The following is a 14,777-nucleotide window of genomic DNA, read 5'->3' as shown; positions in this document are numbered from 1 at the left end:
TTCCTCTTTAGGGGGAAATGACCATACTACCCACAAGTTGCATGAGTATAAATGAATTTAAATAAGGAGGCTATTGTGACATACATTTCTGACATGTGAACATACCAACTTCTTCTTAAGAGGCCTGGTAATCACGCAACAGTTTCTCAAAAAGATGTTGTGATCTGTGTAATGCATCATGTGCAGCCTTTCCTTTGAAAGATATTTATAAGGAGGAAATGAATCATCTTTTAGAGGGACAAAAAGATTTAATTTATTTCGGGTCTGGCCTATCGATTGCATCATGATTAATTTAACTTCATGTTTGTAAATGGGTTGGTCAAGTCAACATTTCTTACTTTTCTCAAGCCGAATCCAGCCATGCCCATGTTATCTTGCCATAAGATAAATTCTAAATTCTAAAATAAAAGCCATTTTCAAAAATTTGCAAATGATGTTGTGGTAACTTTAATATAATGCACATTTGCACAGCCTTATTCCATTTGTCCTCTTGTCTGTCTAACACTGTACTGTTATTAAAAGGCCTATGTTTAATGTGGGCAGAGCAGCATATCTCACACAACACTCAACACAACACAAACAAAAATTTGGGAAAATATGCTAGATATAATTTCAAGTTTTTATCACACATATGTGTGTTGGTATTTGTTATGGATGGTTCACCAGCCAACGCTGATATGGAACCATTTTAATTGTGCAACCTCAATGACGTAATAAACAGCACTGTGAATATGACCTGAGTGGTGTCCAAAGGTTTTTTTTTCATGTTGTAGATGAGCTCACTAAACAGTCCTCTACAAACAATTCCCCATATAGTGAGTAGGGAGCAGTGAATAAGTGAATGATTTCAGACACAGCCTGAGTCAATCCTCATAGACCCCCATATTAAAATGTCCAACTTTACAGCAGAAATAAATGCGTTTACAGCCTGGTACAAAAAATGGTCTTGGTCTCTATAGCTAATTTCAACATTCATGAACACTTACCATTTTTATTTTAACTCACCCATTTAAATATTATTGAGGCTTAAAGTTATGCATGATTAAGGGTGTGGCCACTTGTGACAGGTCGGTGCCATCCGTTGACAAGTCAGCAACAATGTACCATTTTGTAACCCCAGATTATAGGAGTAGTATAGGTGTAGGTGTAGCTGTACCTGTCGTTACTTCAGTTAATGGAACTTGATCGTTTTTTCAGAATTTGGTTGTACTAAAAGACCCTCTAGTTTTAAGCCATTTTTTGCTGATGAAAATTAAAATTATGTTAGTGGTATCACAATTAACCATAGCTGTAAATGCACCATGGTAACCAAGTTAGCAACTAGCATCAGGGCTATCCCACTCTCTCATTCAAATATGGTCACTTCTTGTTCCAAAAAATCCAAGGCGAGCAGCAGAGTGGTGAGTATGGCATGAAATTGTTATTACTGATGAATTAATGGTGTGGAAATGGACATTAAAGTTGAGACAATGAGTAAGCGTGGAGGACAGTGTTGAGTTAATAGCAAACCAGTGCAGATCAGAACAGCAATTCTGAAAATTCAATTCAATTAAAAAAATGGTGAGGCTTCTTACTCAAATATTATGAAATATATTTCTCTCTGCGGTTGAGGTCTTATTTTATTTTGCCATGTCTTCAGATTGTATATCTTATATCTTGTCTTATGTTACCTTTCTTGATTACAGGCACGTGGGAGATATGGCCACTGTTGTGAGTGGGCATAGACAGGTGGGACATGTGTATCTTTGGTGAGGACAGGAGAGTGGGGGTTCCCACAGGAGAGTAGTTGAAGATGGCGGAGCCGTAGCTCTGCCGACGACCTTCCCGCCGGTTGCTGTCGATAGCTGCCTGGAGCTCACCGGGGGAGCTCAGTCCGCGCTTTTCACATTCATATGGGTAGAGGTACTTCATATACCTAGAGGGAAGAAGAAGAGTTCAGTCATTTACTCTGCTTTTTATCACTGTGTCATTTTGTCACATATTGTCAATCATTAATAAATCAATTGATTTTTGCAGGAAAAGATCAGTCCCACAATAAAACCACGACCATTCAAACTGCATACTTTAAATGATATCATGGGTTTGCCTGAAAAAAATGAAATTGATTTATCTAGCATCAAGAACAGTTTACAAATTATAATTACTACTCTATCTCAGATAAAGGATCTGATTAGGATCTGCAGTGGGTCACTTCAGACGACATTTGTAATGGCAGCATCTGAGTAACCAGGTTACAGTCGGTGTTCTCCAGTAAGCTGATTTCTTAAATGACATGTAAATGGGGAAAACTGTTCAGTAATCATGGTAAAAAATTAGAGAAACCGGACCTCTCCTTGAAAACATAGATATCTCTGCCATGTATACAGCTAGTTGGGTTTCTATTTGGCTTTTTATGACAGAAGACGGCAGACACAGAGAGGAACAGTGGGGTGGAAGGATGAAAAGAGAGAGAGCAACAGGACCTCAAATTTAATATGATTAATCCAAAGTCCTGACTGAAAGTGAAACTAGCACAAAGGAGCCTCTAAAAGTCTGAATACGTTTGCTTCCACTGCATGATATTTAGACAAATCTGTTCACTGTCAGAGGAGTCTGGACTTTTCACTGACACGTGTGTCTACACTGCTACTTCTGAAAATATGGCTCTTTAATTGTGTTACAGTAATAACACACTTCTAGCAAAACTGTAAACACTGCCATTTCCATTGCTACATTATTTTGCTGATTGCCTTTTCCACACTGACACATGTGAAAACTCTTTAAGATAGTGAGATGATTTACAAATCACAGGTTAAACACTATGAATAGGTCACAGACAAACATTTGGATAACAATGAAGGTAGTCTCGCTCAGCAGACCTTCTCAAGAAAAGAAAGGTCTGGCTGGGCCAACTCTCAATTTAAGATTGGAGAAAAAAACGCCCCGGCTGCTTGTATTTCTTTCAACCAATCACAATCGTTCTGGGCAGTGCCACAGCAACGGTGCGCTTGCAAAAATATTGCCAGGGGGAAACAGGTTTTGGTGTAACACGCCCACAAAAATATCACCTTCAGGACGCGAACCATGGCAGAAAAATGGCTACACCCCTGCAAGATCAAACACCGCAAAAGTTAGTAAAGGACGTGATGAACACGGTTGAAAACTGCTACACAACCGGAGGTGGTAGGGCGGGACTTCAGCGGGTGGCTCGTTCCACCCAATGCGAGGCTGATCTATGCAGCAAACTTCCGCCCACTCAGACTACAATGAAGGCCAATATCGGGCAGAGAGATATAGATTAAGTCTTTGAGATTTAGCCTATTCATGTATTTCTTTTGTTATAAGATTAATATTTTTGTTTATGTTTTTGTTGTTTGAGGAGTGTTTCCCATTGTTTTTATATAGATAGTGTGCTACATTTGGACTACACATCTATACTTTACACATTTGGATAACTGTGTGTGCAGTGCATATGTTTACTGCATGTATGAGAAAGCTGTATTGCAAACTTTATTGCCCTGTACACAGAAAAAGCAAAAGCCACAGGTGTTTTTCATTTATACTGTCACTGTGTATTTGATGCTTCCTGTGCCATCAAATGATGGTTTGTGTGTCCTGTACTGACACAAAAAAAAGAAAAAGAGTTTGAAGAGTTTTGCAAGAATTGTTCGCTTTTGTAAGAGATGTATACATTTTTGCAGGTTATACTTGTGAAGCCACAAAACATATTTGAGCCTCATAATAAAGGTAACACAGCCTTTTAAGCTGAATTTAGCCCATCAACATTACTAATAGATCTAAATGAGCATTCATTAATATGTTTTAGCACAAGATGGCTATTCTGCATTCGGCTACTTTTGATTATCTGGTACTTTAACTTTGCAGTGTTGCTGATAGGCAAACAAATTTGTCCCAGCAATATTACTATAGAGCCATATTGGGGCCAAATGTTTTGTACTTGAAAAAATAAAATTTGAAACTGAAAATTAAAGTTTTGATCTTGAATTACATTCTCTATTTTCCCCTGAGACGTCCCTGTTTTTGGATTTGGAATCCACAGCTAGCCTATCTAGGATGATTCCGGAATACTGTTGCCATTGCTATAGATGTTTTTAGAGGAAAAGGTGCCAGGCCAGATACATGATGCTCATTTTAGTTGACGAAATGTTAATACATATTTTAAATCGTTGTATAGGCTACACATTTTTTACACTTGAAGAACTTTCAGCCTACAACAATAAATGAAAATTAAAATGTTAAAAAAGTAACTGTCTTTCATTTCCATATAATTTTCTGTCAAAGCCACAGGGAGCCACTGGAGAGGGGCTAAAGAGCCATGTGCAGCTCTGGAGCCGCAGGTTGCCTACCCCTGGCCTAAGCAATCAGAAAAAATTGTAAGATCAATAACAAGTCATATGATTGAATTTTAATTAATGCTGTAAAGGTCAGTGATGTTGTAAACTTTTTAGGGCATCTTAATCACAATTGCTGGATTATTTAAGATAAAGACAATACAGAACTTCATTTGTCTTGAGTGAAACTGCTATGCAGCAGCAGTACAAAGGAAAGAGTGCAAATATGAAAATCTAAAATAAAAACTTGTTCAGTTCAGTTGATATATATATTAGCATGTTGCTGCCATCTGAAAAAAGTGCAATTACTATGTGCAATTTGTAAATGGCTTCAAGACAGTGACCAGATTCAAACAAATATACTGCAATGGCAATAACACATGTTCTGGCACAAACCTTCCATCCTTCAACTTTGGTAATTATCTTGGCCCCAAACAACTCAGAGACTCTTTATCTGATGACATACTTTCTTTGGATGGCATTGCTCTGGCCTCTAGCACTACCGTAAGAAACCGTGGAGTAATATTTGACCAGGATTTGTCTTTTAATTCACATTTAGAACAAACCTCACGGACTGCATTTTTTCATCTGCGTAATATTGCGAAAATTAGGCCTATCCTGACCCGAAAAGATGCAGAAAAATTGGTCCACCCTTCACACACCTCAAGGCTGGATTACTGTAATTCCCTATTATCAGGTAGCTCTAATCGTCTTTGAAAACTCTCTCCGGCTAATCCAGAACACGGCGGCACGTGTGCTGACAGGAACTAAGAAACAAGATCATATTTCTTTTGTTTTAGCTGCTCTGCACTAGCTGCACTAAAATCCAGAATTGAATTTAAAATCCTACTGTTAACTTATAAAGCTCTAAATGGTCAAGCTCTGTCATATCTTACAGAGCTCATAGTGCCTTATTATCCCACCAGAACACTGCGCTCTGAGAATGCAGGGTTACTCGCGTTCCCTAAAGTCTCCAAAAGTAGATCCGGAGCCAGAGCCTTCAGCTATCAGGCTCCTCTCCTGTGGAATCATCTTCCTGTTACGGTCCGGGTGGCAGACACCGTCTCCACATTTAAGACTAGACTTAAGACTTTCCTCTTTGATAAAGCTTATAGTTAGGGCTGGCTCAGGCTTGCCTTGTACCAGCCCCTAGTTAGGCTGACTTAGGCCTAGTCTGACGGGGGACCTCCTATAATACACCGAGCACCTTCTCTCCTTCTCTCTCTCTCTCTCTCTCTCTCTCTCTCTCTCTCTCTCTCTCTCTCTTTCCTTTGCTAACACTCATGTCCTGTTACTGCATTTTGCTAACTCGGCCGTACTGCATTTCACTAACTCGGCTTCTTCTCTGGAGCCTTTGTGCTCCACTGTCTCGCAGGTTAACTTAAATCGCAGCGATGTGCTGCTGCTGTGGTCCTGCCAGAAGCCTCTTGCTGCTGCTGTTATCATTAGTCATACTTCTACTGTCATTATACACATATGATTATTGTCACATATGTACACTATCAGATATTAATATACTCTCAACATATTGTACCACAAGAGCTGTAATTATAATTATAATATTATTACTTTCATTAATGTTGTTGTAAGCTACTGTCATTACCGTCTGTCCTGCCTCTGTCTCTCTCTCTCTCTCTCTCTCTCTCTGTCTCTCTGTCTCTCTCTCTTTCTGTCTCCTTGTGTCATATGGATTACTGTTAATTTATTATGCTGATCTGTTCTGTACGACATCTATTGCATGTCTGTCCGTCCTGGAAGAGGGATCCCTCCTCAGTTGCTCTTCCTGAGGTTTCTACCGTTTTTTTCCCCCGTTAAAGTTTTTTTCTGGGGGAGTTTTTCCTTATCTGCTGTGAGGGTCCAAAGGACAGAGGGATGTCGTATGCTGTAAAGCCCTGTGAGGCAAATTGTGATTTGTGATATTGGGCTTTATAAATAAAATTGAATTGAATTGAATTGAATTGAATTGAAATGTGCAATAGTGCAATCTAACAACACTGAGACTGCAGATTAAATGCCAAGCCATGTAGAATACTATAATTACCACAAAGCACAGCAAGGATTGGCATGTAAAGACCTCTCATACAACACTGCTGCAGGAAATGAAGATCAGTGTGCTTTTCACCTGTCTGGGCACATATAATCAAATAAACCTTTGATAGGCATTTCAAGAAAAGATATTTTAATTAAAGCTGATGAATTAAAGCAACAGGGACCGAACCACAAAATCACCAGTTATAATATAAACATCAAAGTATCTTATTCGATGCTGGACACACACATGCTAGGCTGGCTAGCCTGGTGTTAGGAGCACTGAGTGCAGGTTATCAGTCATCTGGAGTTATCATCTGCGCTTGTACTCACTGTGTTCGTAGAGTGAAAGCTGCACTGGTAATGGAGGTAGGGAGGTTAAGGCCTTTGGTGATCTCACGCCATATTTTCTTATTGATGACTTCCACTAAGCCGCCTTTTTCTGTGACGAGCTTGTAGAGCATGTAGAGATCCAACACCTGCTTGGCCATGATAGGAATCCGATTCACTGGAGTCCCTGCAGAAAGCAAACACAATATCCACAATCAATTCCATTAACTTTGGTTCCTCCCATCAATAGGCTTCTGCACCTTCTTATAAGGCCAATTTATCTCGAGCCAGTCAAATGTCTGACAGCTCTGTTAACAGCAGGAAATATAACTTTCAAAAAAAGTTTCTAATGTCTTATCTGTGCATCCACTGGAAAGGGCTTCATTGATTATAAGTTTATTATTTCTATGACATGATGAAATGATCTATCAAGGGAATTAATTAATTAATATATTTAATTATATAAGATGCCAAACTTTAAAGCTGCTCCTAATGCACTGTTCACAAACCATAGACATCAGGCATTAAATAAAGTAAAAAGTAATTAACGTGGCAAAGAAACGACAAGAGAACCGCAGATAAATTAGTCTGGACCTGTTTAAAACTCACAAATACAATCTGTGGAAAATGGGAGGTAATCTTCTATTAATGACTGCCAACCTGCCCCCTTATTAGCAAAATAAAGGGGCTAGACAATAATTTGTATTTGCAATTTAATGTTAAGCAATAAAGAGAGAACGGCTGGCTCTTTGTGAAGATTCCAAAGTGGTGACCCTGAGATAATTAACCTGCATTTTGCTGATAGAGTTCCATTGTGCCCATCGGATTTACCATAATAGCGATCAATACCCGCAGAAATATAGTGCAAACAACAGCAGTGGGGCCTATACAGTGAGGGGGGAGGAGAGCTCTGAAGTATCGTCTGAGGTGGTAAAACCACATCAATTAAGGCCAGTAATTACGGCTTCATTCCGCGGTGCTGGCATGTGAACGAATGAGACACTATTAAAACAAAAGATTGATGTTCCCCTCTCACGAGACAATACCAGCAGTAAATCTGAAGCTGTGGTGCCTGGACATCGCTCTTTGGTGAAGAAAGTGCAGGAGAGGCTTGATTGAGACAAAAAATGATTTCAGCGGTAATGAATGAACCCGTACTACGGGCATGAGGTTTGAGTTGGTCTGAAGAAATGACACGTGACAACTCAAAGGAAGACAAAGCTCATCATGACAAATCTGATCTTATGGGAAAGTCCCCTTCATATGATAAAATAACTGCAATGCTTTTGTCACTAGCTGTAGAAGTAAATGCTGACTGAATGTTTTTTAAGCTAATGTGAAACCCTGACAAAAACTTTAAAGATACATAACACCAGTTAAAACTCCACACCACACAGTCTCACAGAATATTTGAAATTCAGGATGTCTCCAAAGACAAAGACTCCAAGACAAAGTCATTGTACAGTGGAACTTAATGGCAAAGATCACTGATCTGCCACCAAGCCCTGCAGAGGGTATTGCAATCGGCCAAGTGCACCATCAGTGCAGCACCTGTTAGGACTCTTACCACACCTGCAATGGACTCTACGTGGAATCCACAAGGTAAACATCTCTGCTGTCTCCAAACCAGCACAGAAAAAAACTCAGAAAAGTCTTTTTCCCCAAGCCAACAGGATTGTGAACTATGATCCTGCCAAGGGATTGAGCTAAGGAAGCTGAAAACTACCTTCATGTTTCATGGATATCACAGCAGCATTTTTCCTTTGTTATTGTGAGGTGGAGGTGACAGTGGAGACAGTGTGTCACCTTAACGAGCACCTGCAAAGTTGCAGACCACTGTTCAAAATCAACAGCAAGTAAATGCTGTGTTTCCAGCAGCTTTTGGGGCAAAAACTGTGGGTGTTTTGTAGTCACCCATTGCTGTTTTTTCAGCGGGGATAAATAATTATAATAATAATAATAATGCATTTTATTTATAAGCGCCTTTCAAGACACCCAATGACACTTTTCAAAACCAAATATGACAGTCAGCACACAAGAAAAGTTAACAAATAAGCAATAACAAAGAGCAAAAACAACAGTAATGCATATACAGATAAAAGAACATATTCATAAAATATATTATGAAACACCAGGAAAGGCTGTTCTAAAAAGATTAGATTTTTGTTGCAACTTAAATTAAGAAACTGATGTGCACTGACGCAGACCCTGTGGAAAGGCATTCTACAGATTAGGGCCAGCAACACTAAAGGCCTGGTCACCCATAGTACAGAGCCTGGAAGGGTGAGTTGAGAGTAAGTGGGCTTCAGAGGAACGTAGTAAACACGGCAGTGTGTAGGAATGACTGGAAAGGTAGGGAGGCGCCATGCCACTGAGAGATTTAAAGACAAGGAGTATTTTAAAACAGATGCGCTGTTTAACAAGGAGCCAGTAAATTTGCTGAAATGTAAGTGTAATGTGAACCAAGGGCCGCGTGTGGCAGAGAACTCTTGCTGCTGAGTTTTAGGGTAGTGCCACAAAAAATGTTTGTTTTTTTACAGAGACATCGCAGCATTTCTTGCCATGATTGTGCTACAAGAAAGGAGAATAGAAATTAGTATTTTAGGCTAAAAAGTGATCTCTTCCTAACCATAACAAAGTGATTTTTGTGCCTAAACTTAACCACATGTTAACCACAGCACTGCTGAAACATAGTTTTAATGTTTTCAATACATAATAACATACAAATGTATGTTATTGTATGTCTGCGGTTTGCAGAAACATTCGATGCCAACATTTTTTTTTATTTTAATGTCTTTTCTTTGTGGGGAACATACTGCCTTTTCTGTCCTTTGTTGTCTTTATATTGTACTTTTTGTTATTCTATGTCTACTGCACTTAACATTTCACTGTACATCTCGAAGGATAGTGATGTACTAAAAATGCAACCAAAGTTTTAACAAAGAAAAGTTAAACCTAACTTTACACTGAGCCAAAACGTCACTAAAACTGTAGGCATGATTAATCATTGACACATATATTTGCTTATAGAATAAGAAAATGAGAGCAAACACTTTGTGTGGTGTGAAAAAAACATTTGTTTGTTTCAAGAGACATATATGAAATGTGGTTAATGGCTGGAGCTCTGGAACTAAGCTCTACAGTAAAATAGTGTGATACAAAACCAAAATGGCACTAGAGCTCCTCAGCCTCCACCCTCCTCCATCAGCTTTATCTTTATTACCACTGATTATAATGTGTATCTGTGCTGATCTATAAAACTATTATTTTGTTGAAGACACAATAGCCAACCAAACAAGGATTGAGGTAATAAATAAAAGCCTCAGCCTTTGTCTGACAGAATCTGAGGAGAGACAAGCCTCTTAAAACAAGATTTATGTGCTTTCAATACTGAGGGTGATGTATTTGGCTCTCTGATTGCCTGAAAGAGATATAGGGAATAAAAGAGTGAGGATGGAGGCCTTTTGTCAGCACAAACTATCTCATCAGGCCATGTATCATTATGACAATGAGCAATGGTGGACAAGGTGGAAGAAATCCACTTTGCGCGGAGTCTAACAGTCGTCTTCAGTTAATCCCTCAGCAGCAGAGTTTGTAATTGGAACAATGTGGAGCATCAGGAGCTCTAGTAGTGCAGTAATCATCTTTATGCTTGGCTTCATCGCTGATGCGCTCACTTTGCACCTCCGAGCCGATAATGGGATGAGAATTTCTTCTCCTCATTGACTTTGCTCTTTTAACCCATGAAATGAACGATTAATGCAGCGTCACAGGGGAAACCAACTGTTTATCTACCTCTGTTCGACTCCTAAAATGAAGACAAGGAGGAGGGGTGGGGTGGGAGGAGGTTGGAACACACTGACTGTCAGACATCACCATTTTTCCTCTTACCAAAAGGTCTCATAAAAAGGCCCAAACCTATAATTAACTGAGAATTGTGTGTGTATCAGAGCCTGATATAGCTTATACTGCTAACGTGATGGTTTGGTGACTTTAACATTTACCATGCCAGAGACTTTTGTGAACTGAGACGGCCCACTTTGTCACATTGTCACTGTGTCTCTCCACTACCCTGCCTCTTTAGGAGACTAGCGGCGGTCCCGAGTCCTTTCATTCCAATGAGAAATGTGAACATGAGAACAGATTATGACCAATTCTGTCACCCCATAGTCACAGTAAATACCCAACCCTTCTAATCATTCTCACACGAAAATGGCATTTTTCAGACAGACACATCAGGAGAAAATTAACTTTGTTCAAGACATGTCTCTGTTTTAGCAACAAACTCTCATGACATTTGGCAGCAACTGACGTGATCTTCCGCTTAGTTGATATCAGACAGATAAAAATGAGTTGCAAAATAAGGAACAGACATTAAATTTGTACTGTATATAGTGTTGTATTGTTTTGAACCTGATTTTATTCATCCACACAATGTTTACAACACTTCCAAACGAGGTGGGGTATGCGGGAGAGAGACGACCACACCCACTAGGCAACCAGAAGTCTATACCATTTTGTACCATTGGCACAGCCTGTAATACTTCATAATTTATCATTTTATTGTTTATTCTATTATTTAGAAATCAACATAATTCTGGATATTGACAGAATGCTGCAATTCATTGCAAATTGGAAGTTGATCATTCCAAGTCGATATTCCCAACTTCTGATCTAAACGCGTCCTGGTGCATCTGATCAAGAAAACATGGAAACCTGCAGCAAACTAAAGTTTTTATGATAAGTTCTCTGAGCTCCACAAGCATGGACCTGCATTAGTTACTACAACGCCATTAGTGTAGAGAAAAGGCATTAAAAATAAGTCAACTGTCTTGCTCATAAGTGAGTGCAAAGCATAATGGCGTGAACCAAAGCCAATAGTATAAAGTTGTGGCACTTGTGAGCATTTGATTTGCTGTAGATGGAGACAAAGGTATGCATGCTCACACAGACTTCTATCAAGCACAGATCGACTGAATACAAATGAAAATAGCAGCTACAGGCTTGTTACAATGTGCTTCACAACACAAACACTACATAAAGTAAAAATTGATGGAAAGGTTTTTCTGTTCGGTTCACTGTGTGCTTCCGTGTTGCTATGACGTCAGATGGGTTTATGTCAGCAAACTTGGGCTGGATGGATATTGCCCATATTCTCACTTGGAATTCCAAATTAAATGACCATACCATTGCCCTTTTCCATTTTGGAGGTCATTTTCTTCCAAGCACAAACGATTACAGCAGGAGACATTCTCCATTGCTGTTGTTATTCATCATTATTCTTTAATTTAAGGTCAGTGGCTGACCGAATAATTTTAAAATGGTGTTTTAATTGCTCTTAGCTTGAGAGGCTGCTATGTGGGCATAGCCCCAAAATATGCATGCCCAAAGCCTTTGGGAATGATATCACATGGCATAAATGTTGTACAAAGTGGAGCTTTGATTGGCTAGTTGCCAAGCACTGTTAGCGTCACTGGCTCGTAGCTGGCAGAAGTTAGTAATTATTTTTTTAAAAAAAGATAGAAACTGTGGTCGCCATGAGGTGGATTATCGATCATTAAGAAAGTCCATAGGGAGGGGATTGCAGTGGCGGATGAGTCAAACACCAGGCTTCCACTCAGGAGGAGTGTTGTTCATGTCTCATGTGAAACTAAAAGTCAACATTGACTTATTTACATCCTTGCTGTAGTTACGTCATGTTACATGATACACTTATGTCACTTTACGACGTACTTATGTCCCATATGTAACAAGAGTAGTTATTTTAACAAAGACACAACCTTTCTTTAAACCAAACCATGCAGTTCTGGTACCTCAACCCAAAGGTGCTGCCACCATGTAATTTAATATATTACATGCCACCACCACACAATGCTGTGTTCAGAGGTCATGCATTTCACCTATTTCAGTGAGATCATGTCCATTATCTTTTACAGCAAAAATATGAATGTCTGCCCTTTGATAAAAAAACTAGAGATTGAACACCTTGGTGCCCACCCTCTATGGAATATTGTTACAAACCAAACCTCTGGTAAGAAATGATCAGATTTTTTTTTTAAGATATTTTTTCTGGCATTTTTTGCCTTTAATTGATAGGACAGTGAAGTGTGAAGGGGGAGAGAGAGAGAGGGAGAGACATGCAGCAAAGGGCCACAGGCTGGGCTCGAGCCCGGGTCGCTGCGGCAATAGCCTTGTACATGGGGCGCCTGCTCTACCACTAAGCCACCGACATGCCAAGAAATGATCAGATTTGATATGGAATGGTTCTCCAAGACATAAATTTGTCTAACTGTCAGCTTTTCAGAGGAGATGCAATTGTGCTTCCTGTGTGTGTAATTGGGAGAGGATGGTACCCGGTCAGTAACAGAAATTCCTGATCTCAAGCATCGTTCTGAGAGGATTCCCTAACATGAAAGCAGCAGGACAACAAGGTAAAACTGGGCTTGCACAGCAGAGCAAACCTGGCTACCCAAGCTGCAGTGTAATGGTAAACTGAGGAGAACAGGTATGTGCCCAGTCAGATTATCACTTGTAAATATGTTCTTTTTTACACATCATTTTATCCACTTAACAAAAGAAACCAAAGGTCTTAAATGTTAACAGTTATCGAAACATTAAGTACAAGCACATTGCCTCAATTAAAATATAAAACATGAGATACTTAAATAAATCCTGTAATAATGAGAGAAAATGAACAGATGCCTCTGCAATTGCAGAACCTAAACAACAGCTTTGTTTTCACTGTGCTAGCTATGTGAAGACTCCACCAAAGAACAGAGAAAAACATAAAAATAAAGAAAGTCAACTTCAAGGTGAGAGCAGGATGCAGCAGCAGAGTAAAGAGGAATATTTACTGTCACAGCGATCGAAGACTCTGCCATTTTTTAAGGTAACTCTCAAGTAGTCTTTTCTTCTGCCACATAGTATTCTTAAGCAATTAGGTGGGGGACAAAAGTTGACTTATTAGAGAAAAAGTGCTGATGGTAGTCCTCGGAGATAATAATCAATTAATAACCACAGTCCTAGGGCAACAGTAAATCACCCTGGGTATTTATCAGCACACAATGGAGGCCATCACAGCCATTGTCTGCTCTACTTTTGATGGAATCTCTCAATGAGGATTCCATGTCCCTGCTTCCAAGACTGAAAAAAACATCACAAAGGTGCTCTAACCATCTGCTGCATGATTCAAGCCATTAAGGGTTCCTCTGACAAGAGAAAATATGTCAGTGAAACACTGTACTGCTGTCAGTAAAGGAATGAAGCAGAAGGTAAGACACTCCACTTTCTAGTCCCCGCTGCCTGCGTCAGCATCTTGATTGAAGTATTAACGGCGCTTAAGACTAGCAAAACCCCTGAGTGTACTAAAATGAGTCGCTGAGGGTGTACTCTTCAAGAAATCAACATTCTTTATTGATTACAAAAGGTAACAAAAGTCCAGGGATTGCTGTGGCACTAACTACAAATGAGGTCATCCAATGCGAGTGAATGAATAAACCTTGTAGCAAAAAATGTAGAATTATATAATGATCTCAATGGGTGAAGTCAGGCCCAATTTTTTAAAACAGATCAGTATAGGTGCTGATACCAACCCAGGGAACTTAACAGGTAAATCCCTAAATTAGACAGACAGGACAAGACAAGCAGTCAGGACATTACACAGGTTGAAAACAAACCAGCAGTTTACCAAGATGATCCAAACCACTTCATCTGAAGGTAAAACTGACAGTAAGTACACCTGAAATGTCAATTATCCTTACTGTCCCAAAATTTTGCCAGGATCATCTATGGACTTTGCCAATCTAAAACTACTAAGAAAATTTCAGTAGCCTTCGTCAATCCGTTTTGACATTCATTATACACTTTCAAAGCTGTGTCTTTACAACATAATTATACTCCAACCTTGTCACATATTGACATTTGGTCATGGACATTTCATGTCCACATACGTGCAAGGTACCCTGGGTTGACCTGGTTGTTATCAAGTTCTGCCTGTTACATGCATTCGTTGTTTTCAAAATATTCTTCTGTTTTCACAGGAAATGAACAGTTTGCATACAGTTCCTTTCAAAGCAAATGTACTACATC

General features: G+C 39.4%; 1 protein-coding gene across 1 annotated transcript in view; it reads right to left on the bottom strand.

Annotated features, from left to right (window-relative positions):
• The window catches only part of arid3c (AT rich interactive domain 3C (BRIGHT-like)), a 124,297-nt gene that overhangs the window by 15,249 nt on the left and 94,271 nt on the right, over positions 1-14,777 (bottom strand). Inside the window, exons 4-5 of the mRNA XM_033619158.2 lie at positions 6,693-6,876; positions 1,671-1,915 (exon numbers count right to left, since the gene is read on the bottom strand). Of these exons, the coding sequence (XP_033475049.1) occupies positions 1,671-1,915; positions 6,693-6,876 (429 nt within the window). The remainder of the gene's footprint in view (positions 1-1,670; positions 1,916-6,692; positions 6,877-14,777) is intronic.

Source organism: Epinephelus lanceolatus, chromosome 9 (genome assembly GCF_041903045.1).
Source record: "Epinephelus lanceolatus isolate andai-2023 chromosome 9, ASM4190304v1, whole genome shotgun sequence".
NCBI classification, from domain to species: Eukaryota; Metazoa; Chordata; class Actinopteri; order Perciformes; family Serranidae; genus Epinephelus; species Epinephelus lanceolatus.
This window is presented reverse-complemented; position numbering and strand designations above follow the sequence as displayed.